Source organism: Kogia breviceps, chromosome 2 (genome assembly GCF_026419965.1).
Source record: "Kogia breviceps isolate mKogBre1 chromosome 2, mKogBre1 haplotype 1, whole genome shotgun sequence".
NCBI classification, from domain to species: domain Eukaryota; kingdom Metazoa; phylum Chordata; class Mammalia; order Artiodactyla; family Physeteridae; genus Kogia; species Kogia breviceps.
Genome location: NC_081311.1, coordinates 141,749,543 through 141,775,248, shown reverse-complemented (window position 1 = coordinate 141,775,248; position 25,706 = coordinate 141,749,543). Strand labels below are relative to the sequence as shown.

General features: G+C 41.4%; 2 protein-coding genes and 1 long non-coding RNA gene across 8 annotated transcripts in view; 1 reads left to right on the top strand and 2 right to left on the bottom strand.

The window, feature by feature from the left end:
• Nucleotides 1-6,656, bottom strand: part of PDK1 (pyruvate dehydrogenase kinase 1) — a 35,643-nt gene extending 28,987 nt beyond the window's left edge. Inside the window, exons 1-4 of one of the 5 annotated variants that reach the window (XM_067026315.1) lie at nucleotides 6,283-6,603; nucleotides 5,716-5,777; nucleotides 4,377-4,518; nucleotides 1,167-1,238 (exon numbers count right to left, since the gene is read on the bottom strand). In XM_067026315.1, coding sequence (XP_066882416.1) covers nucleotides 1,167-1,238; nucleotides 4,377-4,486 — 182 coding nt within the window. In that variant the 5' untranslated portion in view covers nucleotides 4,487-4,518; nucleotides 5,716-5,777; nucleotides 6,283-6,603. Of the gene's footprint in view, nucleotides 1-1,166; nucleotides 1,239-4,376; nucleotides 4,519-5,715; nucleotides 5,778-6,282 lie in introns of all 5 variants that reach the window. The other 4 variants (XM_067026316.1, XM_059055424.2, XM_067026313.1 and 1 more) reach the window with 4 other exon arrangements.
• Nucleotides 5,914-8,216, top strand: LOC136793601 (uncharacterized). The gene is made up of 3 exons (XR_010839134.1): nucleotides 5,914-6,392; nucleotides 6,975-7,173; nucleotides 7,422-8,216. It is a non-coding gene; the product is annotated as an uncharacterized lncRNA (long non-coding RNA).
• Nucleotides 8,217-20,630: 12,414 nt separating this feature from the next.
• Nucleotides 20,631-25,706, bottom strand: part of ITGA6 (integrin subunit alpha 6) — a 77,446-nt gene continuing 72,370 nt past the window's right edge. Inside the window, exons 25-26 of one of the 2 annotated variants that reach the window (XM_059055415.2) lie at nucleotides 25,016-25,145; nucleotides 20,631-22,838 (exon numbers count right to left, since the gene is read on the bottom strand). In XM_059055415.2, the coding sequence (XP_058911398.1) occupies nucleotides 25,038-25,145 (108 nt within the window). In that variant the 3' untranslated portion in view covers nucleotides 20,631-22,838; nucleotides 25,016-25,037. The remainder of the gene's footprint in view (nucleotides 22,839-25,015; nucleotides 25,146-25,706) is intronic. The other variant, XM_059055417.2, reaches the window with a different exon arrangement.

Here is a 25,706-nt window from a genome sequence, read left to right as displayed (position 1 = left end):
AAACTCCTCAAAAACAACAATCAACTCATCATTTCTAGTCACTCCTTAATCATATATTTCACATCCCTCTCTCTTGTCAAAACCAAAACCAGCAGTATTCTGCCTGGCTGCTCACCTTATTTTTTAAAATTCAGCTCTGAATAACTTTTCCCAGAAGATTCTACAGCATAATATTTACTTTTAAGTAAGACTGAGTGGGTCCAAATCCATTTGCTATCTCTGTGACCTTAATGCTATCTTATGTTACTTAACCTCTTTGTGCACAGATAGTATTACCTCAGTAGAGTTATTTTAAAGATTAAATGACATCATCTGTGTAAACTATGCTGCATACCTGGACACAGAATAAATTCTTGATGTTATTTTCAGACCAAAATCACGTTTAAAAAGTGAAATGTTGCTATCACCTTTAAAGATAGTTAAAAAAAAATGTGTAATGCACTCGGAGGACAACAAAAGAGGCAGTCTTTAAGTTCTGAGCAACATTCACTGGAATAAGCAGGTAACTTTCCTTAGCGGACTATGGGGCTTATTAGTCCTGGTATGTTGATTATTAAACAGGTCACATTACTTACACTGTCTCATAGACCATTGGTCATAAACTAGAGACCTAGAGACAAGTTTTTGTAGGCCTTCAGTGTTTGTTAAAAATTTAGTTTCCAATCTTTCGAAATTAGGAGATTTTACTTTTAAAAAAACTAGACTTGCAGTTTTTCTTACACACACACACAGATCAGATGATCTGGGCAGTGTTTCTGCTCAGCAATGATCAGCGGAGCTGAGATGGCTGTCCTTTAGAAGCATGAACTCTCCAGGTCAAGAGTCCTCACCAGCCCCCTATCATCCAAGTGGCACTGAGGCCACATCTAGATTTCCATATAGGTCATCACATTTGAATTGTATCTTTCTTTACATTAGAGTTAAGAGGAACATGAAGTTTTTCCTATGCCCAGCCCAATTTACAAACTTATGTTACCTGATTGGCCTGTATGGGCTGCTATAGACACATACACCACCATATGTTCTAGAGTTGTGGGAAACTAAAAGTTAATCAATTTTCCTAAAGTGACCCAACAGCAGGTATAAGCTCAATACCTTTACATGTTTATATGAGTTCAACCAGTATAAAAACTGTGCTCAGAATAGGGTCAAAACTGTGTACTTACTCATAAATAGTTTTAGCATCTTCAGCACTTTTGTCCTTAAAATCAAGAAGCTCCTGAAGACTCTGGATATACCTAAAATGAAAATCAACCCCTCGTAAAGCTGTTCTTTTACATTTTGAAACTTCAATATTATGAAAATGTTCAAAAGGCATTTTTAACATTTCTTAATTTTTAATTAATTTTTAACAAATTATGGTTGAAGAAGGATTTTTATACCCATTCACATCCAAGCAAAGTGTCTGACAATAATTAGAAGAAGGTACATGCTTTCTCCTGAAAGCTTAGGTTAAATTTGATTTAAGAATTTTAAGATTTCCCACTTTTTTTTTTTTTAAGTTCTATACTCTAAGATAGTTTTAAAATTTCTGGGCTTCCCTGGTGGCGAGTGGTTGGGAGTCCGCCTGCCGATGCGGGGGGCGCGGGTTCGTGCCCCGGTCCGGGAGGATCCCGCGTGCTGCAGAGCGGCTGGGCCCGTGAGCCGTGGCCGCTGGGCCTGCGCGTCCGGAGACTGCGCTCAGCGGCGGGAGAGGCCACGGCAGTGAGAGGCCCGCGTACCACAAAAAAAAAAAAAAAAAAATTTCTTAAAATTACCACTGTACCTTACAGTATACATACTGACTGTTATGAGAACTGAGTCTGTCACCAATAGCTATGTGATATTGGGCAAATGACTTAACTTGTCTTAGTCTCAGTAAAATGTGGAGGCCAGCCTACCTTGGTCTAAGAGTCTAACTTAAATGCCTCTGTTTTAAAAACTTAATTTTAGATGTTTGTGTCCAGTCAACAGATGTTTATTGAAAGTTTACAATATAACATGTGGTTCTTTTAAACAACTGAACAAAAACACAAAAGTCATGAAAATGCAGCTTTTTAATTTATCTAACAATTCAAGGGAGCAAATCACCTGGTAAAGGAGCAAAATGAGGGAAGTCAAATGACTCTGAAGGTCGTGCTGAGGAGCACAGTGGCAGTGCAGTGCCAGAGCCAAAACACCTATCATTCAATGACCTTCAGTAGTGTAAGGTCTGCTTTGGCTTGATCTACAACTGCCATAACTTAGCAGGCATCCAGGGGCAATGAAAGTGTTTTAAAAATCTGTAAATCCACATGTTGGTTTGGAAAGTTGTTTCTGACAAGCAATATGCCTTACTGCATGCCAACACACCCCAAAGTCAAGTGATTCTGATGTCTACTATTGTGACTTAACACTTACTTTTCTCTTTATTGGCAAGAACAATTACGCTCTTTATTCGAGAGATACTGAAACCAAGCAGGACCCTATGGGGCTCCTGGGCATGGAAGCCTTTCCGTGTCCCCTGTTTCTTGTTTGTAGGGAATAGACTCCAGCCTCCAAGACCTTCCCAGAGTTCCAAAGGGCAGGTCCAAACAGTTGGTAATCAGGGAAGGGAGGGGATGCAGAGACAAGGGAGGAGCAGCCAAGAAACATCAGTGCAGCCTTGGGGCAGGGTCCTGGTTCCACCTCAAGGGATAAACATAACAATACCTTTGAGCTTTTTTACAGAACTAAAACGCCAACAAATGGAATATGTTAGCATTCTTTAATCCAGAGAAGGTCACAGTTTGATAACCTCAGGAAGCTCATCAGGAGACCACCTGAGGCCAGATTAAAGGACTGTAGGCCCTGCACATATCCTGATCCTTGTCAGCAAACCCTGCCCTTGAACCACTGCTATAATCACCAAGTCTCCCTGGGTTGGGACACGGGATTTTCAGGGCATGAGCCCACTGTGTTCCCCTTTGCCTGGCAAAGCAATAAGCTATTCTTTCCTACTTCTCCCAAAACTCGTCTTCAAGATTTGATTCGGCACCAGAGCACAGAGGCCGAGTTTTTGGCATCAAATTATATACTTAAAATGTGTTAGGCACAGATAAGATTTCAAAACGCGGCATATTCTATTTTTAATGAATTAAAAAAAAAAACAAAACAGGAATAAGCCTCTATAGAAAATTATATGTCCCCCTTCCATCAGAGTTCCTCTTACTTAAACCACATTTATTTTATTTATTTATTTTTTTTGCGGTACACGGGCCTCTCACTGCTATGGCCTCTCCTGCTGCAGAGCAGGCTCCAGACGCATAGGCCCAGTGGCCACAGCCCATGGGCCCAGCAACTCTGCGGCATGTGGGACCCTCCTGGACTGGGGCACTAACCCGTGTCCCCTGCATCGGCAGGTGGACTCTCAACCACTGTGCCACCAGGGAAGCCCTTAAATCACATTTCTGTTACATTCTTGGACTAAATGGCATCTGATTATCATTTATGTAGCAGTCATACTTCTTTCACTTATTTTAAAAAACTGACGTTAGATCAGCTTCTCCCAAAACTATAATGCCTACGACAGGAAAGCTAGGATCTCCATGAATCATAATTGGGAAATGTCTTACAGCTCAATTTTTTCCATTTAAGACTGAAATCTGGCAAACTCTTTTTTTGAAATGTATAGTGCTTAAGAGAATAACACTTTTAATAAGATTAACAAGAAAGGCTGTACACAGGTGGCCACATATATGTGCACACTTTTAATACCTCTACTGTCATTTTTTTAAAAGAGAGATCATAGTTTCTACACAATTCTAATAACTTCTAATTGTTTTTAAATGGTAGAATAAAGATATTAACTTTTGTGATCTATAAAAATATACTTCAATAAAATAAATTCAGTTTATAAAAAATATTTACACCCTTTAATACATTTTATTAATCTGACCACAGCATGGGGCAGTAGAAACAAACAAATCTGAGTTTGAATCCTAGCTCCACCACGACTGGTACTGCCTTGGGCAAAGGACTTAATCTATAGGTGCCTCAGTTTTCTCATCTATAAAATGGAGGTAATCATGCCTACTGGGCAGGGTTATTGAAGGGATTAAAGGTAATGTATATAAATCCCTAACTATCAACATATGGTAGATATTTTTATTACATTATAAAATAACATCCCTGCAGATTTAATAACACAAATCTTAAATATAGTGTTTGTATTTCTGTGCAGTTCTGATTGTTTTTTTCAAAACCCAAAAGTAGTACAGTCCAGGATTCAGGGGATAAGCCCAAATACATCCAAACAAAGGAGGAGGAATGCTGCCACTACCTTAAGATTCCACTGAAGAGTAAAAAAGTATTTGCTTTAACTTTGGGTAAAGTCTACAACTCTATCGAAATCGCAAACACAAGACAGGGAATCTTACCAGCTTTGCACCAATTGAACTGATGGTGTCCTGAGAAGATTATCTGGAAGAAGACTTATTTCTTTCATTATATTTGCCAATCTCACAGGCAACTCTTGCCGCAGAAACATAAATGAGGTCTTTTCACAAGCATTCACAGATCCTGAAACCAAACACAGTGGAAACAGCAGTAAGTGGAGGCCATAAGGCAGGGAGAAACACAGAGGGAGTTATTTGGCAAGTGGTAGCATCACCATATGATAGGGCAAGGAAGAGGAGGTAAGGGACAAGATAGCCTGAATGACCTTCCAACTCCTGACCTTCCAACCACGCTGTAGAGCAGCAATGAGGATACTTTCTTATCTCCATTACTCACATCTCCCATCTTAGAACTAAGACAACCTAAGCAAGCCTAAGCAAGTCACAGGGTCTAATTAACACAGGACCTGCAAAAACCTATCCTAGGTAACCTGTTGTTGCTATCATTAAAAAAATCTGTTTCTTAACTCTAGGTTTATGAGAAGAACCTCTCTAAGAAACAGTGGAAATTTTGACATGTTCACAGGAAGATGCATTGATTCCAAGCAGAACCACTATACTAATTGCCATAAGCAAAGAGTAAATGTAGAAGAGTCTTTCAGGGAACAGAAAGCAAAAAATACCAATGCCTGTTCAGCAACCATCTTCAAGCTTCTCCCCCAGCAGGTCCTATTCAACTGTTTGGTTCCTGGAAAGCAACCTGCTTCCTCCTCCACTCCTATCTCAACATGCTAAGCAGAACAGCTGTAGAATCTCCTTTGGCAAGCAGTTTCATTTAAAGTTAAACTAAAAAGACCTGTTATTTCAGTAATGCATTTTAAACTCACTGATTTAATCTTGCTGTTTTAGCAAGAGACATCCTTAGCAAAAACTAGATTGTCAATAGCAGGAATTAAAACATTTTCTTGTGAAAGTTTAATGGCATACTTGGGAACAAGTCCAAATTCACCCCTTAATCGCACTAGAATCATTTTAAAGTTAAAAACAAAAACCAAGAGCTCTGAGCCAAACAAAATTGCCACTGTAAACCACAAGTTCATGATACCAAACGATACCGTGGTGGTATCTTTCAAGCCACTAGTGATCCGTTAGTGACCAAACAGCACTCAAAATGCAGAAGATAACTTTGCCTACTCAAAATTTTGACTTTATTAGTTTTCCCCCCGTTTCCCCTTAGCGCCCCCATGAGAAGTCAAAGTTAAATGCCTGACTTTGCAATTCCTCTGCATCGTTTCTAGAGAAAACCAGGAAGCACCCATCCGAGGAAGAGGAAAGTCGATAGTCACTTTGGTAAACAAACCCCACATCATACTGTACTCACGCACTTTACACGTGCTCCAGAGTTTGCTGTTGACGAAATGAATGTGCCATTGGTGGAAGCTCCTAAACGAGTGGCAAGGAAAACATTCTCTGAAACACTGGGTCAGTTATAACCTGCTTCCCCTATCAGCACGCCACTTTTATGCAATCATCATATGCAAAACTAAGCATTTATAAGCACTCTGCAGAATCCCAACGCGACTCCCGGAGGTATCAGCACACTCGCTTCCCACCGGATCTGCGCTCTTCCGAAACCGCCAGGCTGCGAGCGCGGAGGTGCACACGGGAGCTGAAAAGCAGCGGGGTCATTCCGCCCTCGGCCCCGGGTTTGTTTTTCAACAATACACGGCAAAAAACCCCACACGCTTCCAGCTATCTCGCCTGCACCTGAGCAGAAAGATCCATCCGCGAGGGAGAAAGGAGGCGCCTAAGGCGCCGGGGGAGAGACGTTGAGTGGGGCGCTCAGAAGACAAGAGGGCGTCCTCGCGGGCCGGGCCCGGCCAGGGACAGCGGCCGCAGCTCCCGGCTGGGGCTGCGCAGGAAGGCCCGAGGTCCGGGCCGCACTCACCGAAGTCCAGGAACTGCTTCATGGAGAGCGGGGACGGTGAGAAGCGCGCGTAGAAGTCCACTTGTCCCGGAACGCCGCGTTCGTGCGCCGGGCCGGAGCCCGAGTCCGAGGTGAGGCTGCGGCTGACGCTGGGGTGGGCGGCGCGCAGCCCGGGGCCCGGACTGGCCGAGGCGGCTCCGCGCAGCAGCCGCACCAGCCTCATGCTGTGCCCCGCCGGAGGAGCCGGAGCCCCGGGCGCCAGGTCGCCGCTCCGCAGCTCGTCCGGGTGGTACGTGAGAGACGTGGCGGCCTCGGGGGCGGGGAGCGGCTGTCACCGCCGCGGCCACCGCCCCCTTCGCCGGAGCCCGGCCCCTCCCGCGCCGCTGGGCGGGGCCCAGGGGGGAGAAGGCGGGGAGCGCTCGCCGGGCCGCCCCCGGGTCAGAGTCCGGCCCCCCGCGCCGTGGGGCGGGGTCCGGAGAGCGGCAGGGAGGGCGCGTGCGCGTGGAGGCCGGGCGCTGTGTAGTGCGCCCTCCCACGCCCTTTGGGAACAAAACCCACCTTCCTGCTTCCCCCGCCCTTTCAGTCTCAACCGAAAGGCTCAAGGGCGGACCCTGGCTCAAGGGCGGGGCCTAACTCCGCTTCCAGGCGCCACGGTGTCCTGCTGTGAGCGTGTTCCAGAAACCCTCCTCTGATGCAAGCCCAGTATTTTACAGGGGAAGAAACTGAGACCTAAAGAGTTTCAGGAGCAGACCGTTGCGAAACAGTGGGACGAAAGTACGAATGGTGATCACCGCAGAGTGTGGCCCTAAATAATAGCACAACGACCGCCGTCCCAGGAGAAGAGAATTGACAGCCCAACTTGAAGCGTTATCTACAGGCATTCTCGGCCTGGGCAGCAGCGTATTTAAAAAGGCTCCCTGGGGCTTCCCTGGTGGCGCAGTGGTTGAGAGTCCGCCTGCCGATGCAGGGGACACGGGTTCGTGCCCCGGTCCGGGAAGATCCCACATGCCGCGGAGCGGCTGGGCCCGTGAGCCATGGCCGCTGAGCCTGCGCGTCCGGAGCCTGCGCTCCGCAATGGGAGAGGCCACAGCAGTGAGAGGCCCGCGTACCACAAAAAAAAAAAATAATAAAATAAAAATTAAAAAAAAATAAATAAAAAGGCTCCCTCCACTCCGATTGTCCTTCTCTGTGTCCTCTTAGCGTCACAGTTTGGTTGCCCCATCCTTTCCAGGTTTCCAAATAGTGAATATAAGACTAGAGAATTTCTAATTTTGATTCAATCCCTTAGAGTTGCAAAGGCTGAGTCACAGTGAAAATCACCACTGTCCCTTCTCTCCACAGCTACTTCCCCATGTTATTGAACCACAATGCTTTATAATGTCCTAGATGCAACAAAAATATTTTTCCATGGGTGTGTAGTTTATCAATTGTATAATTTATTATACAATAAAAATTATATATGTATACATATATACGTATATATGTATATATATATCCAGCAGTTACTGGTATAGAAAAATTCATTTCTCCATATGGTCAGTTCTTGGATTGTATAAAAGTACACGTATAAAGAATGAGATGAGGACTTCCCTGGTGGCACAGTGGTTAAGAATCCGCCTGCCAATGCAGGGGTCACGGGTTCGATCCCTGGTCCAGGAAGATGCCACAACTACTGAGTCTGTGCTCTAGAGCCCACGAGCCACAACTACCGAAGCCAGTGCACCTAGAGCCCATGCTCTGCATCGAGAGGCCACCGCAATGATAAGCCCATGCACCGCAATGAAGAATAGCCCGCGCTCTCCACAACTAGAGAAAGCCCGTACACAGTAACAAAGACCCAATGCAGCCATAAATAAATAAATTTATTTTTTAAAAAAGAATGAGACGAGATATAAAATAACTAGTAAGAACCTGCTGTATAAAAAATAAAATTAAATTAAAATTTTAAAAAAGAATGAGATGAGAGTCTCCTTTTAAGGTGTATTGGTGTTACCAAACTGAGTTCGTTTGCCCAACGTTCAGCAAGACAAACTCTTGAGATGCCGAAGTTTGCAGCAGGGGAAAGGTTTATTCACGAAAAGGGAGAATAAATTTTAAATCCAATTACCCTAAGGCGAGGGGCTTGGGATATTTATGGGATAAAGAAGTAGGGTGGTCTGAGGCTGGGGGAAAGGTGAATGGAGGTAAGGTGGTGAAGTAACCGGTGTTCTGCGTATGTGCAACTGAGCTACGTGCTTTTTCATGGGATGCTTGTTCAGAAAATGGAGGGGTTAGTATGATCTGAGGGTGGAATGTTTTAGCCTTCTGATGTCAAAAGGTCATCTATCCAACACTGCAGAAGGCCCAGTTGAATAGCTGGTGTTCTCGACCAATATGAACTGGGCAAGACTAGCTCCATGTTCCTGAAAAACAACTTTTGAAACCGTTACTATAGTGATCCATACGTCAGAGGTGTTATCTATAGGGGGCGGTTCAAGGAGTCTTGTGATATATTGTCTAAACTATGTGAAGCTTGAAGGGTGTGCAGTTTGTAGGAACAGTTAAGGCAGGTTTGATCAGTGAAGGCAGGTTACATGATATGATTGATTAAGCAAGTTATAGTTTAAGGGATCTGTTGACTGCCCTTGCTTTCATTATCCCACAGGTTTAGCTTGAAGGAGAACATTGACCACCTGCAAACAAGTTGAGGGGATGGGGTGGAAGCAGCACTCAAACATATTTTCCAAAAGTGGTGCCTCTAATAATTCAGGTATCTGTTAAAATGGTTGTTGTTATGATTTTGGTGACAATATCTTAGAGGAAGCAGTATGAACATAAGACTATGAGATATGCAGAGAAAGTAATCAGAGGGGGGTATCTATTTTATATGTTTGCTGCCCCATCAACCATACTCTGTACCCTCCAAATGTGGCCTTCCTTCATCCATTCTATGAATATTTGTTAAATGCCTAGGTACGTACGAGGTCATGTTCTAGGTGGCTGGGAATAAAGCCATGTGCAATTCAGATAGGATCCCTTTCACATATGCCTGCTTTTACAAAGCATATTATGCAAAGTCCAACATGGTAGAAGAATTTTACACGTTATCTTCAAATAGTAGCCTGCTCCATAAAAGAAGGATTAGGTTTGTTCTGAGTGGCCCAGACAGCAGATGGAAGACTTGTGGGTGGAAACTGTAGGGAGACAGATCTGACTCACACATGGAAAAACTTTGGTTACAGCCCTTTGACTGTGAAATGGGCAACCTTAGAGGAGGAGGGGGTTCTTGTCAATGACTGTTAGAGTCTGGAGGACAGCTTTCTAAGGACACTGTGGGGAGGATGATTAGGAGGCAATGTGGTGCTATCAAAAGAGACTGGATTCTGGTGTCAAATCCTGGCTCTTTCGTGAACTGGCTATGTGGCCTTGGGTGAGTTACTTAACCTCTCTGAGCCTCAGCCTCCTTACCTAAAAAGTGGGGATAGTATCTGTCTCACTAGGGGTGACTGTGACATAGATAGTTTAGCCACCTGTGTTAGCACAATGCCCAGGACATACTAAACACTCAAATGCCCTCTGTTTTTTTTTTATCATTACTGGTGGTGTTTTAAAGTTATTTCCTTATTACGGTTTGATCAGAACCACTCACATACATGTTTTGCATGAAGCCAACTTTACCAAAGATTTGGTAGAAAACAATTTACAATGGAATATTAGCCATCCTTAAAATAGTCTCTCAACTGCTCTGCGATTCTGCTGCAGCCTCCAGTCGTTTTGCCTTCTTCCTTCTCCCCTTCCTTCCAGATCACTCCTTGAGCTCCAAATTCTTCTCACTATCATGCACAGTATTATTCAGCTTCCTCAGCCCTGATTTGCAACTGTGCTGTTTTCCACCCGAGCATGTTGAGGTGCTCAGCTGAACATTAACTTGTGTGAAAGCACAAAGGCCGGGCAGAAAGCTTGAGATTTATCATATCAAGGTTCTTTCACCCAGAAACCAATCCAACTTTTCTTTTCTCCAAAGTATATTCACCAAGCTTCCACCCAATATACAGACAATGAGTATATAAAAATAGATTTAAAATTACATCAACTTTTCACTTCTTGGTCAGAGGCTTAGGGTCCAGAAACTGGAGAGAACATTAGATTTTTTTCAGGTATCTGTAAACATGACAGTTGTTAAGACTATAGTAAAAATATTTTAGAGGGAGCAATATGAACATAAACTGTAAGATATGAGATCAAAGGTAGAAAGTGATCAAAGGGTGGTATCTCTTTTACGAACTTTTACCAAAAGGCTCTATTATTTAACTATGTACATATAAAGTATAATTGTAATGTAAAGCTCTATAAAAATCTTTATAGCAGACTTGGGTGGGATTCTCTAAATTCACTGAGATTTTATGGTTCTTGTTGGATTGATTTGACTGAAAATCATGGAAGCAAGCTGGACTGTGTTCACCCTGTCTCCTCTTTTTTTTTTTTTTTTGCGGTATGCGGGCCTCTCACTGTTGTGGCCTCTCCCGTTGCGGAGCACAGGCTCCGCACGTGCAGGCCCAGCGGCCATGGCTCACGGGCTCAGTTGCTCCGCGGCATGTGGGATCTTCCCGGACCAGGGCACGAACCCGTGTCTCCTGCATCAGCAGGCGGATCCTCAACCACTGCGCCACCAGGGAAGCCCGACCCTGTCTCCTTTTTACCCTCCGGCTTCATGGGGCTCAGAGGACAAGAGGAAAGTTATGACTATTTATTCTCCTGCCCCTTCCTGCTGGGCCATTATTTGTGTCCCTCTTAAGTGTGGCCACAGCTCCCTCCCCATACCCAGTGAGCCCTACAGGTGGTACCAGTTTCCTTCTCCTGTTAACTGGGGGTGCTTCACGATCCCTGTCTCTTTACTCTGTCCACACCTCTGTAAAGAGTCCCTCCACACACTCTTCAGTTTCCCCTTTGAGTACGCTACCATTTCCTGTCCCAGAACCCTGATGCGTTACAAAGGTAACTTTCAAACAAAAGATAAAAATCATGACTTTCATGCAACTACAAAATGAACACATCATCACATTGTGTACATTTAATATCTTATGCTTTTATCAATTATACTTCAATAAATCTGAAAAAATAAAATGAACACACCAAAATGTTAATTAACACATTCATTAAATGAGGGAATCAGAAAAGGTATTACAACCAGTTCAAAGGAGAAGCCAAAAAATAGGATTACAGAAACGAATTTGTAAAGGGCTGTAAAACCGGCTTTTCCCCTTAGGAGTCCGGAACCCTCCACCTCCACCAGACAGAAGGTATTTGCATGGATATAGGCAAGAATTATTTGCATTATCAGTTACCTACAATTTACATAGTTATAAATAGCTCAAAGACAGTGAGTCAGAATCAGACACCCTAAGAAGTTGTGCTCTGAACAATGCATTATATTTCACTGAGGCATGATTTTCCCCTACCTACATTTGCCTTCTTTCCTTAAGGAGGATGTCATTCAAGTGATTACCTGAGCAGTGATGTAGAGGCCATCCTGTTCACCAGGACTTGTTTTAGGGAAATCCCCGTATTTATCTGGCGTAGGTACTTGATATGCTGCTGGAGTTGAGAGGGAGATTCCCAGGGAACAGGGAACAGAACAGCCCTGCAGGAAGCTAGGAGAGGAATCCACTCCGCAGAGCTCAGGAGGAGGGGAGGTGGCACTTGCAAAGGCTGTTTCACAATGAGAGCGCTCCCTGAACCCTCAGTAAAGTTCACTAGAAAAAGAAAAAGATGGTTGAGACTGGGTCTTTTGTGCCTTTGTGCAAATTGGTAAAAGGGGAATTTTGTATGAGAATTGGGGGCAACATTTGCACTTGAGGAGCCTAAGCAGTGGTCAGGTTGAAGGGGAATCTGAGGTCGAAAACAACTAAGAGTTTACAGACCTGACAAAACTCTGGACCTGGACAAACTGGCATTAGCCATTTGAGCTAATTTTGGGGGTAAGAAGTCTGCTGATGTCTGAATTATATATGCCATCAGCACAGTTCAAGTTGTTCTCTTTAAAATTTTGTTGGGGGGGGAGGGTGTCCAAATTTCTAGTTTCACCACCAATTTCCCTTTATTTCTTTCATTTCTTTCCTTCTTAGGTTTCTAGCTGCCTACTTCTGGGGTTCACTCGTTCTGTAAATGTTTCTTTAGACATGCTGTGTCCTGGGCAGGCACTAGTTTAAGTTCTGGGGATACAGCAGCGAACAAGACATCCAGGTCCCTGCTGTCCTGGGGCTTCCATGATAAGGGGAAGAGATAGAGAATAAATATATAAGATTATCTCAGAGTGCTACAGGCTATAACAATAATAAACAAGAGTAGTGTGTGTGTGTGTGTGTGTGTGTGTGTGTGTGTGTGTGTGTGTGTGTCTGTGTGTGTTGTATGGAGGCTGAGATTAGGACCTTCAGAGGCCCTAAAAAAAAAAAATGTTAATATGACTCCTCCCACCATGATCCTCAAAAAAACCAATCATCCCTGCTGCAAGAAACAAAACAAAAAATCCCTAAGCTTGTTGGCCTTCCTTCATTCATTATTCAGCGAAAAAGTCATTAGGTGAGACTTTGGATTATGATTGCTATGATTCCCTCAAAACACATAGCTGGCTATGGTCATCACCTCAACTTGCAAATAACCGCGGGCAAGGCACAGAGTTAAGGCTGAGGCACTAGTCTTTTTGCTTCCTGGGCACTGTCCTGTCCAGTCCCTCCTCCACTCTCAGGAGATCAACTGCAAGTCTTTTTCGAAAGGTCCTTTTCCATTTGTTCTGCCTGTGGAGGTGCCCCCACTGTCTGTCAGGAAACGATCTTAAGCTTCTGTAAAAAGCTTGGAGCTACAGCCATGTCCTCTTCAGAACAATGTGAGTTGCCATATTTCACTGATACTTAGAATTTTTTTCTTTCACATTTTAACACTTCACAAATCAATAAGGTCTTACAATTCCTATCAGAACAGGTGTTGACATTGCCTATGTTTTTGATCATCAAAACTTGCAGACTGGCTATCAGCTGTCTGGAAGAAAATCCTGAAGAGTGAAGCGCTCTCTTAAGAAATGCTGTTATCACAATGCTATTTTTTGGAAAAGACATTTATTATTCTGAGCTAAAGGTTAATTTGAAAGATTCAAACTGTAAATATAAAGAAGTAAAGTTCTTGGAGAATCTAAACCAATTTATTTCACTTACTTTTTCCTATTATTATATGCACAAGGAATAAGATAATTAAAATCTGTCTAAATGTATCTAGAGCTCTTCGTAAGATGAAATTTTAAGGGATAAGAAAGCATTGTCATTGGCGACCTTTTAAAATTCTTACTAGAAGGAATATCAGGAGACAATTCACTGTCTCTAATGCAACTGGTAATTGGAATTGAGATCACCTGGGGAGGAGGGTACAGGAAGCCAGAGACAACCCCTCACAGCAAAAATATTTAAGGCATGATAATAGTGGAAGCCAAAGAAAAAGCGCTTTCAAAAATGAGGGAGCATTCGATATTGTTAAATATTCTCCAGCAGTCAAGTAAAATGAGAACTGAGAAGTGTGCTTTAGACTTAATAACCAAAAAGTTGGTGGTGGCTTTGGAACAAGTGGCTTCATGAGAACAGTGATGAGGAAGTAGAGATGATAACTGTAAATAAATGCAGTCATTGGGAAGGACCACTGGAGTTGGTTTATCTATATATTTTACAATGGGAAAGTCTTGAGTACGTCTAACTGCTGGAGGTGAGGAATTTATGAAGCAAGCTGGATATAAAGAAGAGTGGTTAAGTGCCTGAATAGGATCCTGGAGGACTGGAAGCGTTGCCTTAGATGGGAGGAGGCACACATCTTTGATTGGGATGCGTTATCAGTATGTTTAAGAAACGTGTGGAATTGATATGGGCAGACCTGGGCTGGAATCAAGGCTCTACCACTTTCTAAATGCGTAACCTTGCCTAAGTTGCTCACTCTTACTAATGATTACAGCCATTTCTCTCTTTGTGGCATAGGCACTTACCAATGAAGGAGTTATTTTAACAGAGAATGCTGGGGCTGTATAGCTTAAGTAGAGAGAACATTGTGTGTTAAATCAGACCAGGGCTCAAATCTAGTCAGGAAATTGAGAAAATCCTTATACAATAATTTGCATTTTGTGTGTGTGTGAAGCAGGAGGTATAGTGTGCTTGAAGCTCAAGGGAGAGGTGGGAGAAGCTCACTGGATAAACCATCTAAGGAAAGGAAATTCAGAATAACCATGTATTCTTTTGATAATCCTAGAGATGCGTTAGGGTCGACGGATTTTACTTTGTATTAAGCAGGACTCTTGCAGACTCAAGTATAGAAAACCTAGTTCAAACTTCCTTAAAAAAAAGACCATTTTTTTTCTCAAGTCACTGAAAAATTCGAGTGGTACATCCAAAGCATCAGAGTGTGTCCTGCCCTCCTCTTCCTCTTTCTTCCTCCCATATTTCAGCTCTGCTATTCTTGGTGTTGGGGTTTCTTGTAAAGCTTCACAAGCTTCACAAGGCTGACTCCCTGCATCATTTTAGAGATGGACAGAGCACCAGCAGGCTTTAGTCCCTGATGGGCAAAAGCTCAGCAGTGAGCACCCCTATTTGCTCTAGAAAAACACTAGGATTGACTCTGGCCAGGCTGGGGCCATGTTTCCAGCCCTAGAAACTGGGAGTAGGTGTGGAGAGGTGGTACACGCACACCTATACCTATCCAACGTCAGGGACTGAATTAGAAGAAAGGGAAACAGCAGATTCTTTCATCTGAAGGGATGCTGGGCAGGTAAAGAAACACCACATTATTTCCGTGTTCTGCAGACTGGTAGTGTGTTTTCTTACTAAACACTGGGATTTAATGGTGACATTCAATCCATGAAATGTGACATTCTCTCACAGAATAATGATTTTTTTCTCTATTTTTATTCCCTTCATTTCCAGATTATTTAGGTCAAATAATGTACATACACATTTCTACCCTCTTTTAGAGGAGATTTAGAAAAAAAGAAACAAGATTCACCTTGATGTGATGTATATCTTGGAGAGTCAGGTTCATTTTAAAAGCAATAAAAGTATTCTGAATCCAGCATTAGCTAGAAGAAAGCAGTTGCATCCCCACTGTGTGTTTTCTTTTAATTTTCTAGATCTTTTACCATTTTCTTTGGGTGAGTGACCATATCAGTCGGAATTCGGGGCATAAAATAGAAATCACTCTAGATATTGCTGGCATGAAGTGAATTAATTCAGGAAATTACATGTATACGAAATAGACTAAAGTAGGCTCTAGCCTGGACCTCTGAGGATAGTTTCTAGAACAATGACCCATCAGGGGATTTCTGGAAATTAAGGAGAAGACAAATACTTGTAGCTGCAACCCACGGTCGAAAACAGGAGAAAAGAGACCACCACCAGTCAATCCTTTCTGACACTGAAAGCTAGAAGACACTCAACACTGAACCTCCACAACCGTGTCTGCTTGTAGAAACACCCACTGAGTCCACCTTGCAGATCTCAAATGAAGAAATGTAATTCATAGACTCTAATTCACGTGCAAAATCCCTAGCTGTTAAGGGAGTCTGGAAAAGTATTTTTAGCTTTCCAACCCTTCTAACTAGAAGAAGGGTGGAATAGAGGTTGGGCAAGCCGATCCATAGTTATCACCACAATCGTCTTGGGCATCTTATTCACTTGTTTTCTGGCAGTAGTTGGGTTGTTTGTGGTGCAACAGGCAAAGGGAAACTGAAGAATTGTTGCTGCTTTGAGAAATGAAATGTCAAATTCAAAAACTTAACTCTTAAGAGTTAGCCTGACTCTGACTTCAGTCTTTTTGTTTTGTTACTGATTTAGAGAAGTCACTATAACCAGACCAACATATCACTGCTTCTGTGGGTCAGCCACCAGAACACGCAGATTGTTTCCCATTCAGTTGTAATGGGATTCACTGTAATGGGATTTTGCTTCTAGCAGGGCAGGTGTCTTGAACACATGACCCATAAGAGTAGCCTAAAACGAATGTTATCTATCCTGTCAAGACAGTGAAAGCTATAGACTCACATAACAAATACTAAAATGTGCCCTGATTGCTCTTTAGCCACAAGTCTGAGGATGTTAGGGGGTTGGAAATTGTATAAAGTGAGTAGATTGGTGTCTATTTCCTAGAGGCCTAGGTTATAATCCTGCTTACTCCATATACCGTTCTATAGATGAGGAAATTAAACCATTAGGGGTAAGTAAACTTGCCCAAGGTCACACAAGTAGGACGTGGCAGAGAAGTAACCTGAACCTTGAATGAAGATCCACTCCATAGACCCTTGCTGCCCAACGTGTAATCCGTGGACCAGCAGCATTGCAGCACCTGGAGCCCATTAGAAATGTTGACCCTTGGGCTCTTTTCCAGGCTGTCTGAAGCAGCACCTGCATCTTAAGATCCCTAGGTGATTCTCAGGCATGTTAGAGTGTGATGAGGACGGCTCTTAACCACTTTGCTGATTTAAGACTTCCTAACCAGGGTGGCGTTTTCAGTTTGGCAAGCGCCCTAGAGGTTGTTCCATCAGCAATTTGATGACACCATGGCATCAAACAGACCCCCAGTTTTCCTAGGGAAAAGTGCCTTTTTTTGGACTTTAACAGGTCTTTCAGTCAATGCATTGTGACATGTGCGAGGGAGAAATGGGAGTTGTTCCAACTGTCCTTCCGATGACAGATTTGGTCTAATGTAAGTGATATAACTCAAGCACGAGATGGGCTCTGTGAACAGCACATCCTCTTCTGCATAGCATTAAAGGTATAAGCAACAAAGCTATAACATGCCTTCCCAGGAAACCAAAGAATCAATAGTGTGGGTGAAGAACTGAGGAAGGGTTCAAAAAAATAATCCTTTCGTTTTACACTCTTCCATTTCAGAAAAAAAAAAGAAAAATCAAGAAGAATCAGTACATAACAATTTCAAGATGCCTACAGACTGACTTTGTGCGCATGCTTCCACCGCAACCTGCATTCTGGTCATTGTATTAAGGCCTTGAAACAACTGAACACAGAAGTTAAGGTCACTCTTGTTGTACAAAATGACCTATGTTGATAAGCAGTTTAAGAGTTAGGCTCCCAGTGTTTTTTAGTCAGTTACGGGTACTTGGACTTGCAGATTGTAGCTATAACAGGTAAATCACAGGGTGTGATAGACCTTGAAGAGTGAGGAAACGAAAGGTCAGCGACAGTTAAACTGTTTCCTCATCTGTAAAATGAGGAAGTAGAACTAGATTTCCATGCTTCCTTCCTATGTTAACATTTTATGATTCTACGTAACAAGTGTGATTATAAAAATAGCTAACATTTAGTGAGCACTTTCTGATCATCTCATTTATTCCTTATAAAAATCCACGAGATAGGTACTAATATCAATCTTACTTTACAAATGGAGAAACTGGGGCACAGACATGTCAGTCACTCAACGGGGTTATATTTCTAAGAGGGGAAGCTAATTCACACCCTGGCAGTCTGACTGCAACCTCACTCTTGTTCAATCACCTCCTACTTTATGGCAAATATGCCTCTAGCTTCCAAGCTCTCATTACTTGGAAGCACCACACACAGAGATAAGGCATTTCCACATAGAGGGCAGGCCCCTTGCCATAAATATTCAGGCCGTCCAACGACCTCTATAGCAGCTCTCAACCTGAGCTACACTTGGAGTCACCTGGGGAGCCTTAAATAGCACTAATGCCTGGGGTCCCACCCTCAGAGATTCTGATAAAGTCAGTCTAACATGAGGTCTGGGCACTAGGACTTTAAAAAAATGTTTCTTAGGAATTCAAATGGGCAGCCCAGATTGAGAATGACTACTTCCAATTTTCCAGGAATGGGGTTTGTTCTGGAGGCAAGTTCTACCCATGCAGGATCAGGTACTGACCTTATGTGTCAACCGTTGATACCTCGATGCAAGATTTTTAATCTGCTACTTATGTAAATTTACCTGTGTTCGTCAGTACCATCTGTTATTTTAGATAAGCTTCCAATAAAAGGTCAGAGCCCATGTCTCATTTGTATGTGTATCCCCAGAGCCTAGTAACATCCTAGAAATTTTATTTCTAATTGGGAAAAAAACGATGAAACCACACCTAACCATCTCCATATTACAATCACAGGATCTGTTACAGTGACAATAACAGAATCTTAAATCTATGTACTGGTTATTGTTGAACTGAATACTTATCTGCTAGGCTTCGAGATAGTAAAAGCAGCACACTCTGTCCCTATAGTTTGAGATTTCTTGGGGATGTTCTCGAAGGATGAATAGTGTGTGAGAAATTTTATCTAACCTCTGCTAATACGATATGTCTCTGCTTATTTCCATGACCCCAGCACAGGCAGCCTGACAGAGAGATGCTCCAGGGTCAAGGCAAAGAGATTGAGGCATTTAAGCTTTGCTGACTGCTACAAAAACCGCGCTTGTTTTCTTTCATTCCAGTATAGCCATCGACCATTACCCGGTTAGCTTTTCCCTTTGTGGTGCCTGGTCTACCTTGCACTGTGCTAGACAAGTTTTCTCACTCTGACTTGTGTTTTACAGTTCACTTACCCATAGAGGATTTAACCAGGAATCCCTTTATAACACTTCCCTCCTAGATGGGTCTGTTGGTAACACCTCTGCAGACCTGGCCTCAGCCACTAGCACACAGCACTCTCACAATCTAACAGCTGGGTCAGAGTCAGCAAAACCTGTTTTTTAAGGTACAAGAGAAAGAAAACTGTTACTCGCCATTGACCATAATCAGGAACTAGTGGAGGAACAGATGCCCACTCGCTTCTTTGCAATAGCCACTCTTCTGAAATCACTCTTCAGTTCATTTTCTCCATCTCTTTGAACTCAATGCACGTGGTTGGACCACGGAAGTCCAACCAAAGGATGGACCACCCATCCTTTGGTCTCGAGGAACTGCCTTTAATCATTTACTTCATGCTACCCAAGCTGATCAAACAACCCTTCCACATTCCTGTTTTCTCAGCTCTGGGGATGTACTTATGTGGAAGCCAGCCACCTAGAGCATTTCACTCTTTCCTCCTTTAAAACAAAACAGTCCGTCAGTCCCAGCCTGTCTTCCCACATTGTCCTTCTGTGGGTTAGGGTATTAGAGATGAGCTTCTTATTAAGATGTTTTCATTTAGGGTAGAAGGCTAGAACTTATCCTTACTTCCCTGGTCTGGACAACTTAAAGCATTCCCCACCTACATCTACCCCACATTCTAGAATATTCTGAACCACAAGGGCATAACATAAGCCATGACTGTGCATGACGCGCTGAGAGGTTGTGGCAGTGACACGTCAGTGTTTGCAGACGGGTCCAAGGATCCCCTGTAATAATACCACTATCACTCCTAGGCGTCCCTGTATTTTATGAGAGGGAGAGAAGCGAATAGAATCACAGGAGTCATATAAATCACTGCCATGACCTCCAGCCAAGAGCATTTATGCCATAGCCCTAGCCAAACCACAGTTACTGACACTCTTAACAGTTATGTTGATTATACATTACTGCAGTGATTTAAACTGGGTATACCCATAGGACTGTGGCTAATAAAGGGTCACAGCCACTGGTCTATCATTAAAAAGTGCCAATCACTCATTTCTTTGGGTGATAACATCTGTCTGATCTTCCAAGAACTAAGAAAGCTAAGACTTAACATGTTACACCAAGTACAATGGAAAACTATTACCTAAGAGCCTGGGCATATAATACATTTTAGACTGGAAATTTATTCAGGCCAGGGCATGCTATATTGTCTGGGTGCTATATACATACCTTGTATTTATTAAATTGTGATAATCCAGCTAGAGAAGTTTCATAAAATTGCTTAAATTTAAACAAAATCAATTGGTGAAGAAAATATTTTCTGACTTGTCAATTCTGCCAAATCAGTCCTTGGTGACCAGTATAATGAGTCATGTCACAGCTGGCCTGCTCTCACATCCAAAGTGTGTTCTAAGAAGAAAGCAACTTAGCCATAAGAACTTTTCGCTTCATGCCATGGTATCATTGCTAAATGACGCCCTATCCTTCACAGGCATCATAAGCCTTTGAAGCAAATGAATCAACACATACAGACATCTCCCAATTTGCAGGTATCTTGAACAAACCACCTTTAAGATCATTTTCTTTTGAAAATATTCTCAACTTTACAGTAGAGCCAAAAGGGGGGAAAAAACCCATCACATTTACATTGCATTTGGGGGGGGGCACTAATATCTTTGGCTGATGTGAGATTATTCTTAGTGTCCCATATAAATAAAAACACGAAAAACTTTACAGTTTAGTTTGATGAAATAAAAAGAAAGGCAATTCACATTATTTATAATTTCACATATACAATGCTGTTACTAAGCAATGAACACTTTCATAAAAAAATTTATTTCACACTTTTGTACAAATATCCACAGGTATTTTTCTAATCATGAAATAATTTTACAATGCTAGTTAGTATAAAAATGTATCAAATGCAGACCAGTGACTTGACTTGAGATGACATTTTTAACAACTATAAATTTAAACACCACTACATTCTTGCTTCTTTTGTTGTTGAACCACCCTTGTACCCTCCCCCTTTTTAGGACATTGATTTTTATAACAAAGGTCTATAAACACTTTCAAAATATCAGCTTCTGAGCAACCTGTAAGCCAGCGCACTAGGTTGCAAGTTACCTAAGCAAGAAACTGAGATTTTAAACACTGTTATGACCTGTTTTAGAGAAATCTTTGTAAACAAAATATCACTTATAAAACTATTTTTGTTTTGAAAATTCCAAAGTACAACTAGTATCTTAAGGGCATAACATTTCTGAAAAGAAAATAAAAATTAAAACTCCAAAGCAACAATGGCACATGTAGCTGTATTTTGTTCTTTTACAAGATTCTGAGATGCTGCTTACACTATAGCCAAACAAATTAGCACCTGTTTGCTGTTGTGCCCCATATAACTTAACACTGAAGTACAGTGCTTTTTTAAAAATTTAGTTTTCACATCTATTCAATCTCTATTGAATGTATTATATAATAATATCTTCCTCCTCCCTCCCCTTCATCTTTAAAATTAAACAATTTAAAGTTCTTTTTTAGAGTGTCAAAGTCTTTTGGGGGATGCAGACAGGAGAGGAAACAAAGCAAAAAACAGAACATCAACTCACTGATTAAATGCTTCCAATAACATTTAAGAATGTCAAAGCCACGATGTTCTGACTTTTGGTATCAGGTATTCAGTAGTCTTATGCTGGATCGGTTTGGGTCCACCCTAGGCACTCACCGTTTCTTTCAAGTCCTGAATATACAGTATTTTCAGCAGTGACTAAACGGCACTAAAGTCCAACAAACAATCCCATCATTTCCAAGAGTTCCTGAAAGTTACAGCATGAAATTCAGAAATATCACACAGAGCTCTAAACTAAAAAATATCTGCTGTCTTTAAGAATTAAACATCTTAAAAAAAATTAAACATCTTACAGTTAAATCCTATTTCTTAAATGTTTTGGGTCTGGAGGGAGGGGGTGAGGGCTGCCACGAAGGGAGATGTTTTAATAACTTAAACTTATCTGTAAAGTATAACAACTCTGATACATTTATAAAGAATTACTGTTTTCTTTAGGCAGTCAATAATTTAGGTCCAACCAATGACCTCTCGTGTTCTAATTCTGATTGCTTAATCCGACCTGAAGGGTAAACTGGAGAATCTTTGGCCTATTAGTCAATAACAAAATGGTTTGTAAAAAAGAAAAATAAATACCATATACAAATAAGTATAACTAGCATTCAAATCTGTTATGCCTGTGTGTTTTAGTGAAAGGGGAATTAAACCTCTGTGTATTTGGTGTGAGCAGGTATTCACACATCTAGGAAATGGAGAAAGATGGCAGGATGGCAGCATCATCTTCTATTGCACACTTAATTTATGGGAGCACTTTAAACTGAACCCAGCTACCCTGACGGCATAGTCTTGTAATATAGGACAGTTGACTTGCAGGTTCTCTGGTCCTGCGAGAAGAACATTTGCAGAGGTGGTGCCTAAGCAAGGAGGTCACGACGGTCACACTCTGTTGGTGCAGTGGTTGTGGTGGCTTCTTCCAGCTATACCATCAAGAGGATGTGGCAGGTCCTTCCCCAGCACAGGTAAGTCAGTCACACCAAAAACAAAGGCAACCCGGAACATTAAATTAAGGCAGTTAAAGAAAAATCCATTCCAACAGCCTTCAAACTGGCTGTGCAAAACAGGAGCCTCAGGCTACATAACAATGTCCACAGTTAAAACTGTAGGCTTGTACTGTGAGTAGTCTGTCTGAAATCTATATTCAGGTATTGAACAGGCTTTTCAATCCACTTGAATTTCTGGGTTGGGGAAAAAAAAAAAAGCAGTTTGGGAACTGTGAAGCTTTTTTGGCCCCCCTTAGGAGTAGCTTTCATTTTCATTCCACCTCGTGATCCACTGTTTTTTTTCAAGGTTATCATTATACTTTTCATCTTGGATCTCTCGCTCCTCTTTCCGGATCCTTACAGCATGGTATCGGGGAACACTATCGTCGTACCTAGAGCGTTTAAAGAATCCACACTGGAGGCGGGGGAGAAAGACACAGAAACAAATTAAATAATTCCAACAAAAGCAAGTCCACTAGATGGCAATGTCTAAGCTTTCTGTTCAGCTATGGCTAACTTCGGACTTGGACAAAGAATAAAAGACATGGTTTTCTTTTAAGAAGGAACCAATACGTCAAAAAGAAATGATAACAGCCGGTGGGGATAAACGGAAGAGAACAGCTGTAAAGCTGGAAGAAAAGTCCCTTTTTCCATCTTGTCTTTCCATCTTATAACAACGTTAGTTGCCTCTAACAGTTGAAGAGCTTATGAAACAGTGCTTCCATTTTTTTATAATCACAATACTGTACGTAAAAGATCTAATTTTCAGATTATTAGAACATCATGTTAGTTTCAAGAACAAATTTTTTTCAAGGCCATACACCAAAGATTATTTCATGCCTCTTCCACTAACAAACTGAAAATCAGGTCACAAATATTTTATACATTACTACTTGAAGTGGATCAATTTAAGAAATCTCTCCTCCAAGGCTCCAGTACTCATCTCTCAATAGCTAGAAGGTAATTTATACTGCCTGGATTTCCAAACAAAGCTTCCAAACTAAGCTGTTTCATTAATAAATCATGTAGTAACTGTGTCCTGCAATAAAATCATTTATGTACTGCAAGGAATTTGAGGAAACTATCACTTGACTGAATTTCAGAGCATCCCCTAATTTCTTTTTTTTGGCGAAAAGACAACATTTACATTTAAATTATTAATGAATATATATTTTATTGATCTTTAAAAAAATATTCAATCTGATCCAAAGTAGATTTTTACTGAGAACATATCTGGAAAGTTAAAAATCAGATTGAATTTTTGAAGTGAATAAAATATATATGTATTTTTTAAAAAGATGTGTTTTTAATTTAAAAATGCAGATAAAAGGTGGATAAGGAAGATACTTAGAATGGTTGATTAATGTGTTTACTATGTGACATCAACAGGAACAGAACATTTGTTTTGAATGATGTTAAATTATAAAAATGGCATGGGGCAAAATAAAATTATGCACGAAGTTATCACTGAGTCAATGGGAAAAATGGACCAAGAAGTTTTGTTCTAAGGCCTTTTCTATTTTCTGCAAAAAAGCCAAAACACCTATCTGTTACAATATGTGGCTCTTGCCCCATTTAAACAAAGAAGAAATCAAGAGTGATACATAAAACTGAAATGGAATTGGGGTTCATCGTGACAGTGCCATGGAAAGGGATTATAGGGGTAATTCTACCCTCTCATGCCCACAGAAATGGAAAAAGGAATCTCTGCCATTCCCATTTCCGTGGATTTACAAATAAGAGAAGCCAAATACAAACTTAAAATCAACCGAGACCCAAGGTTGAAAAAAATCTCTAGGAACAAGGAACAAGGTCAAACTCCATTACAACGTTCTGAAATAAACTGTCCAGAGCATTTTTATATTAGAATTTTGTATACTGAAGGCCATGTTTGGCAAAGAATCCTCTTCTGAAGTTGACTATAATGTCTGTCACGCCAATAGTTAGAGTTTGTTGCAATGGTCTTTGACCCATGGTAGATATGCAGGGAAAGGAAGTTGCATGCTTAGCTAGCATAAAACAATTTCTGAGCAACAATAAAAGCATTCCAAGCCTTCCCCCATCACTTCATAGCAAGGAGATCAAAAAGATGACAGTGAGAAAGGCTTCTCTTCAAGAGAAACACAATGTTTCCAACATGCAATAGGTTAATGAGGCAGTCAACACAAGCTTCTATCTGTGGGAAATTCCAAAATGGACAAGAAATCTGGAATGATTTCTTATGCATCTTTGAAATTCCAAGTGAGATGCTACATACTGGATTAACAACACATGGCAAACTGGGCTACTGTGGAGGTCTAAAGCCTCCTTTTGTGTGTACGTAGATTGCCGTTTTCTTCATTGCTGTGGGTAATGTTTAATAACAACAACACAAAATTACTCACCTGCAATGAAAGATTCTTTGTGCATTTTTAAAAAAACTGTAAGCTTTCAAGTGAAATAAACAAAATAAATCCAAGCAAGGCAAAGCCAGTGTGGACATTTGGAAACATCTGTTAATGGGACACACCCAGCAAGCTGTTGCTTTTAAAGTTAGCCACCACAACCATAGCGGGTCCCACAGCTAGCAATTAAAAAACATTGATCAATTACCAATTACAGAAGTAGATCAATACTATGCATCAGAAGTAAGCCTCTCTTTATCAGACGGCTGAGCATGGATCTCAGCCTTGTGATATGTGGCATCATAATGATCTTTCTTATTTCTCTTGAAGAAACCACACTACAAGGAAGCAAGGTATTTAGTCAGTGTTAACAGTTTTGTGTATAAAAGCTAAACAAAAGAAAATCTCAGATTTTAACCTGTTTTCTACTTACAGCTTGTTTACAAAGAGACCACTATGGATCAACCAAAAGGGACCAGCCCCTGCGCTATACTACATGGCGACAGCAATTAACCCAACTCTATTACCATGGGTCTCTGGTCAAATATTTACATGGATGACATTAGCTGATTGATTTTTCTATTTGTAACAAATCCTAAGGACCAAAATCATCCTAAAAGTGAAAATACATACACATCTGATTAAAGCTTTGGGGGGTTTCTTCTTGCAGGGAATACGGAGTCTAAAAATAGGCAAAAGATTGACACCTACAGTTTACTGATTCAAAGTTTGAAGAATAAATTCTCTAAGGCTTAGCACAAATCCAAATAAAATAGATTCTGTGAATATTTTTTTGCCCTTCGCAGTGAATTTTATGGAATAAATGCCATTTGCTTGGGGCCTTGGTGGGAGTAAATCACAATATAAATTCAAATACACTGTCATGAAACAACGACAGC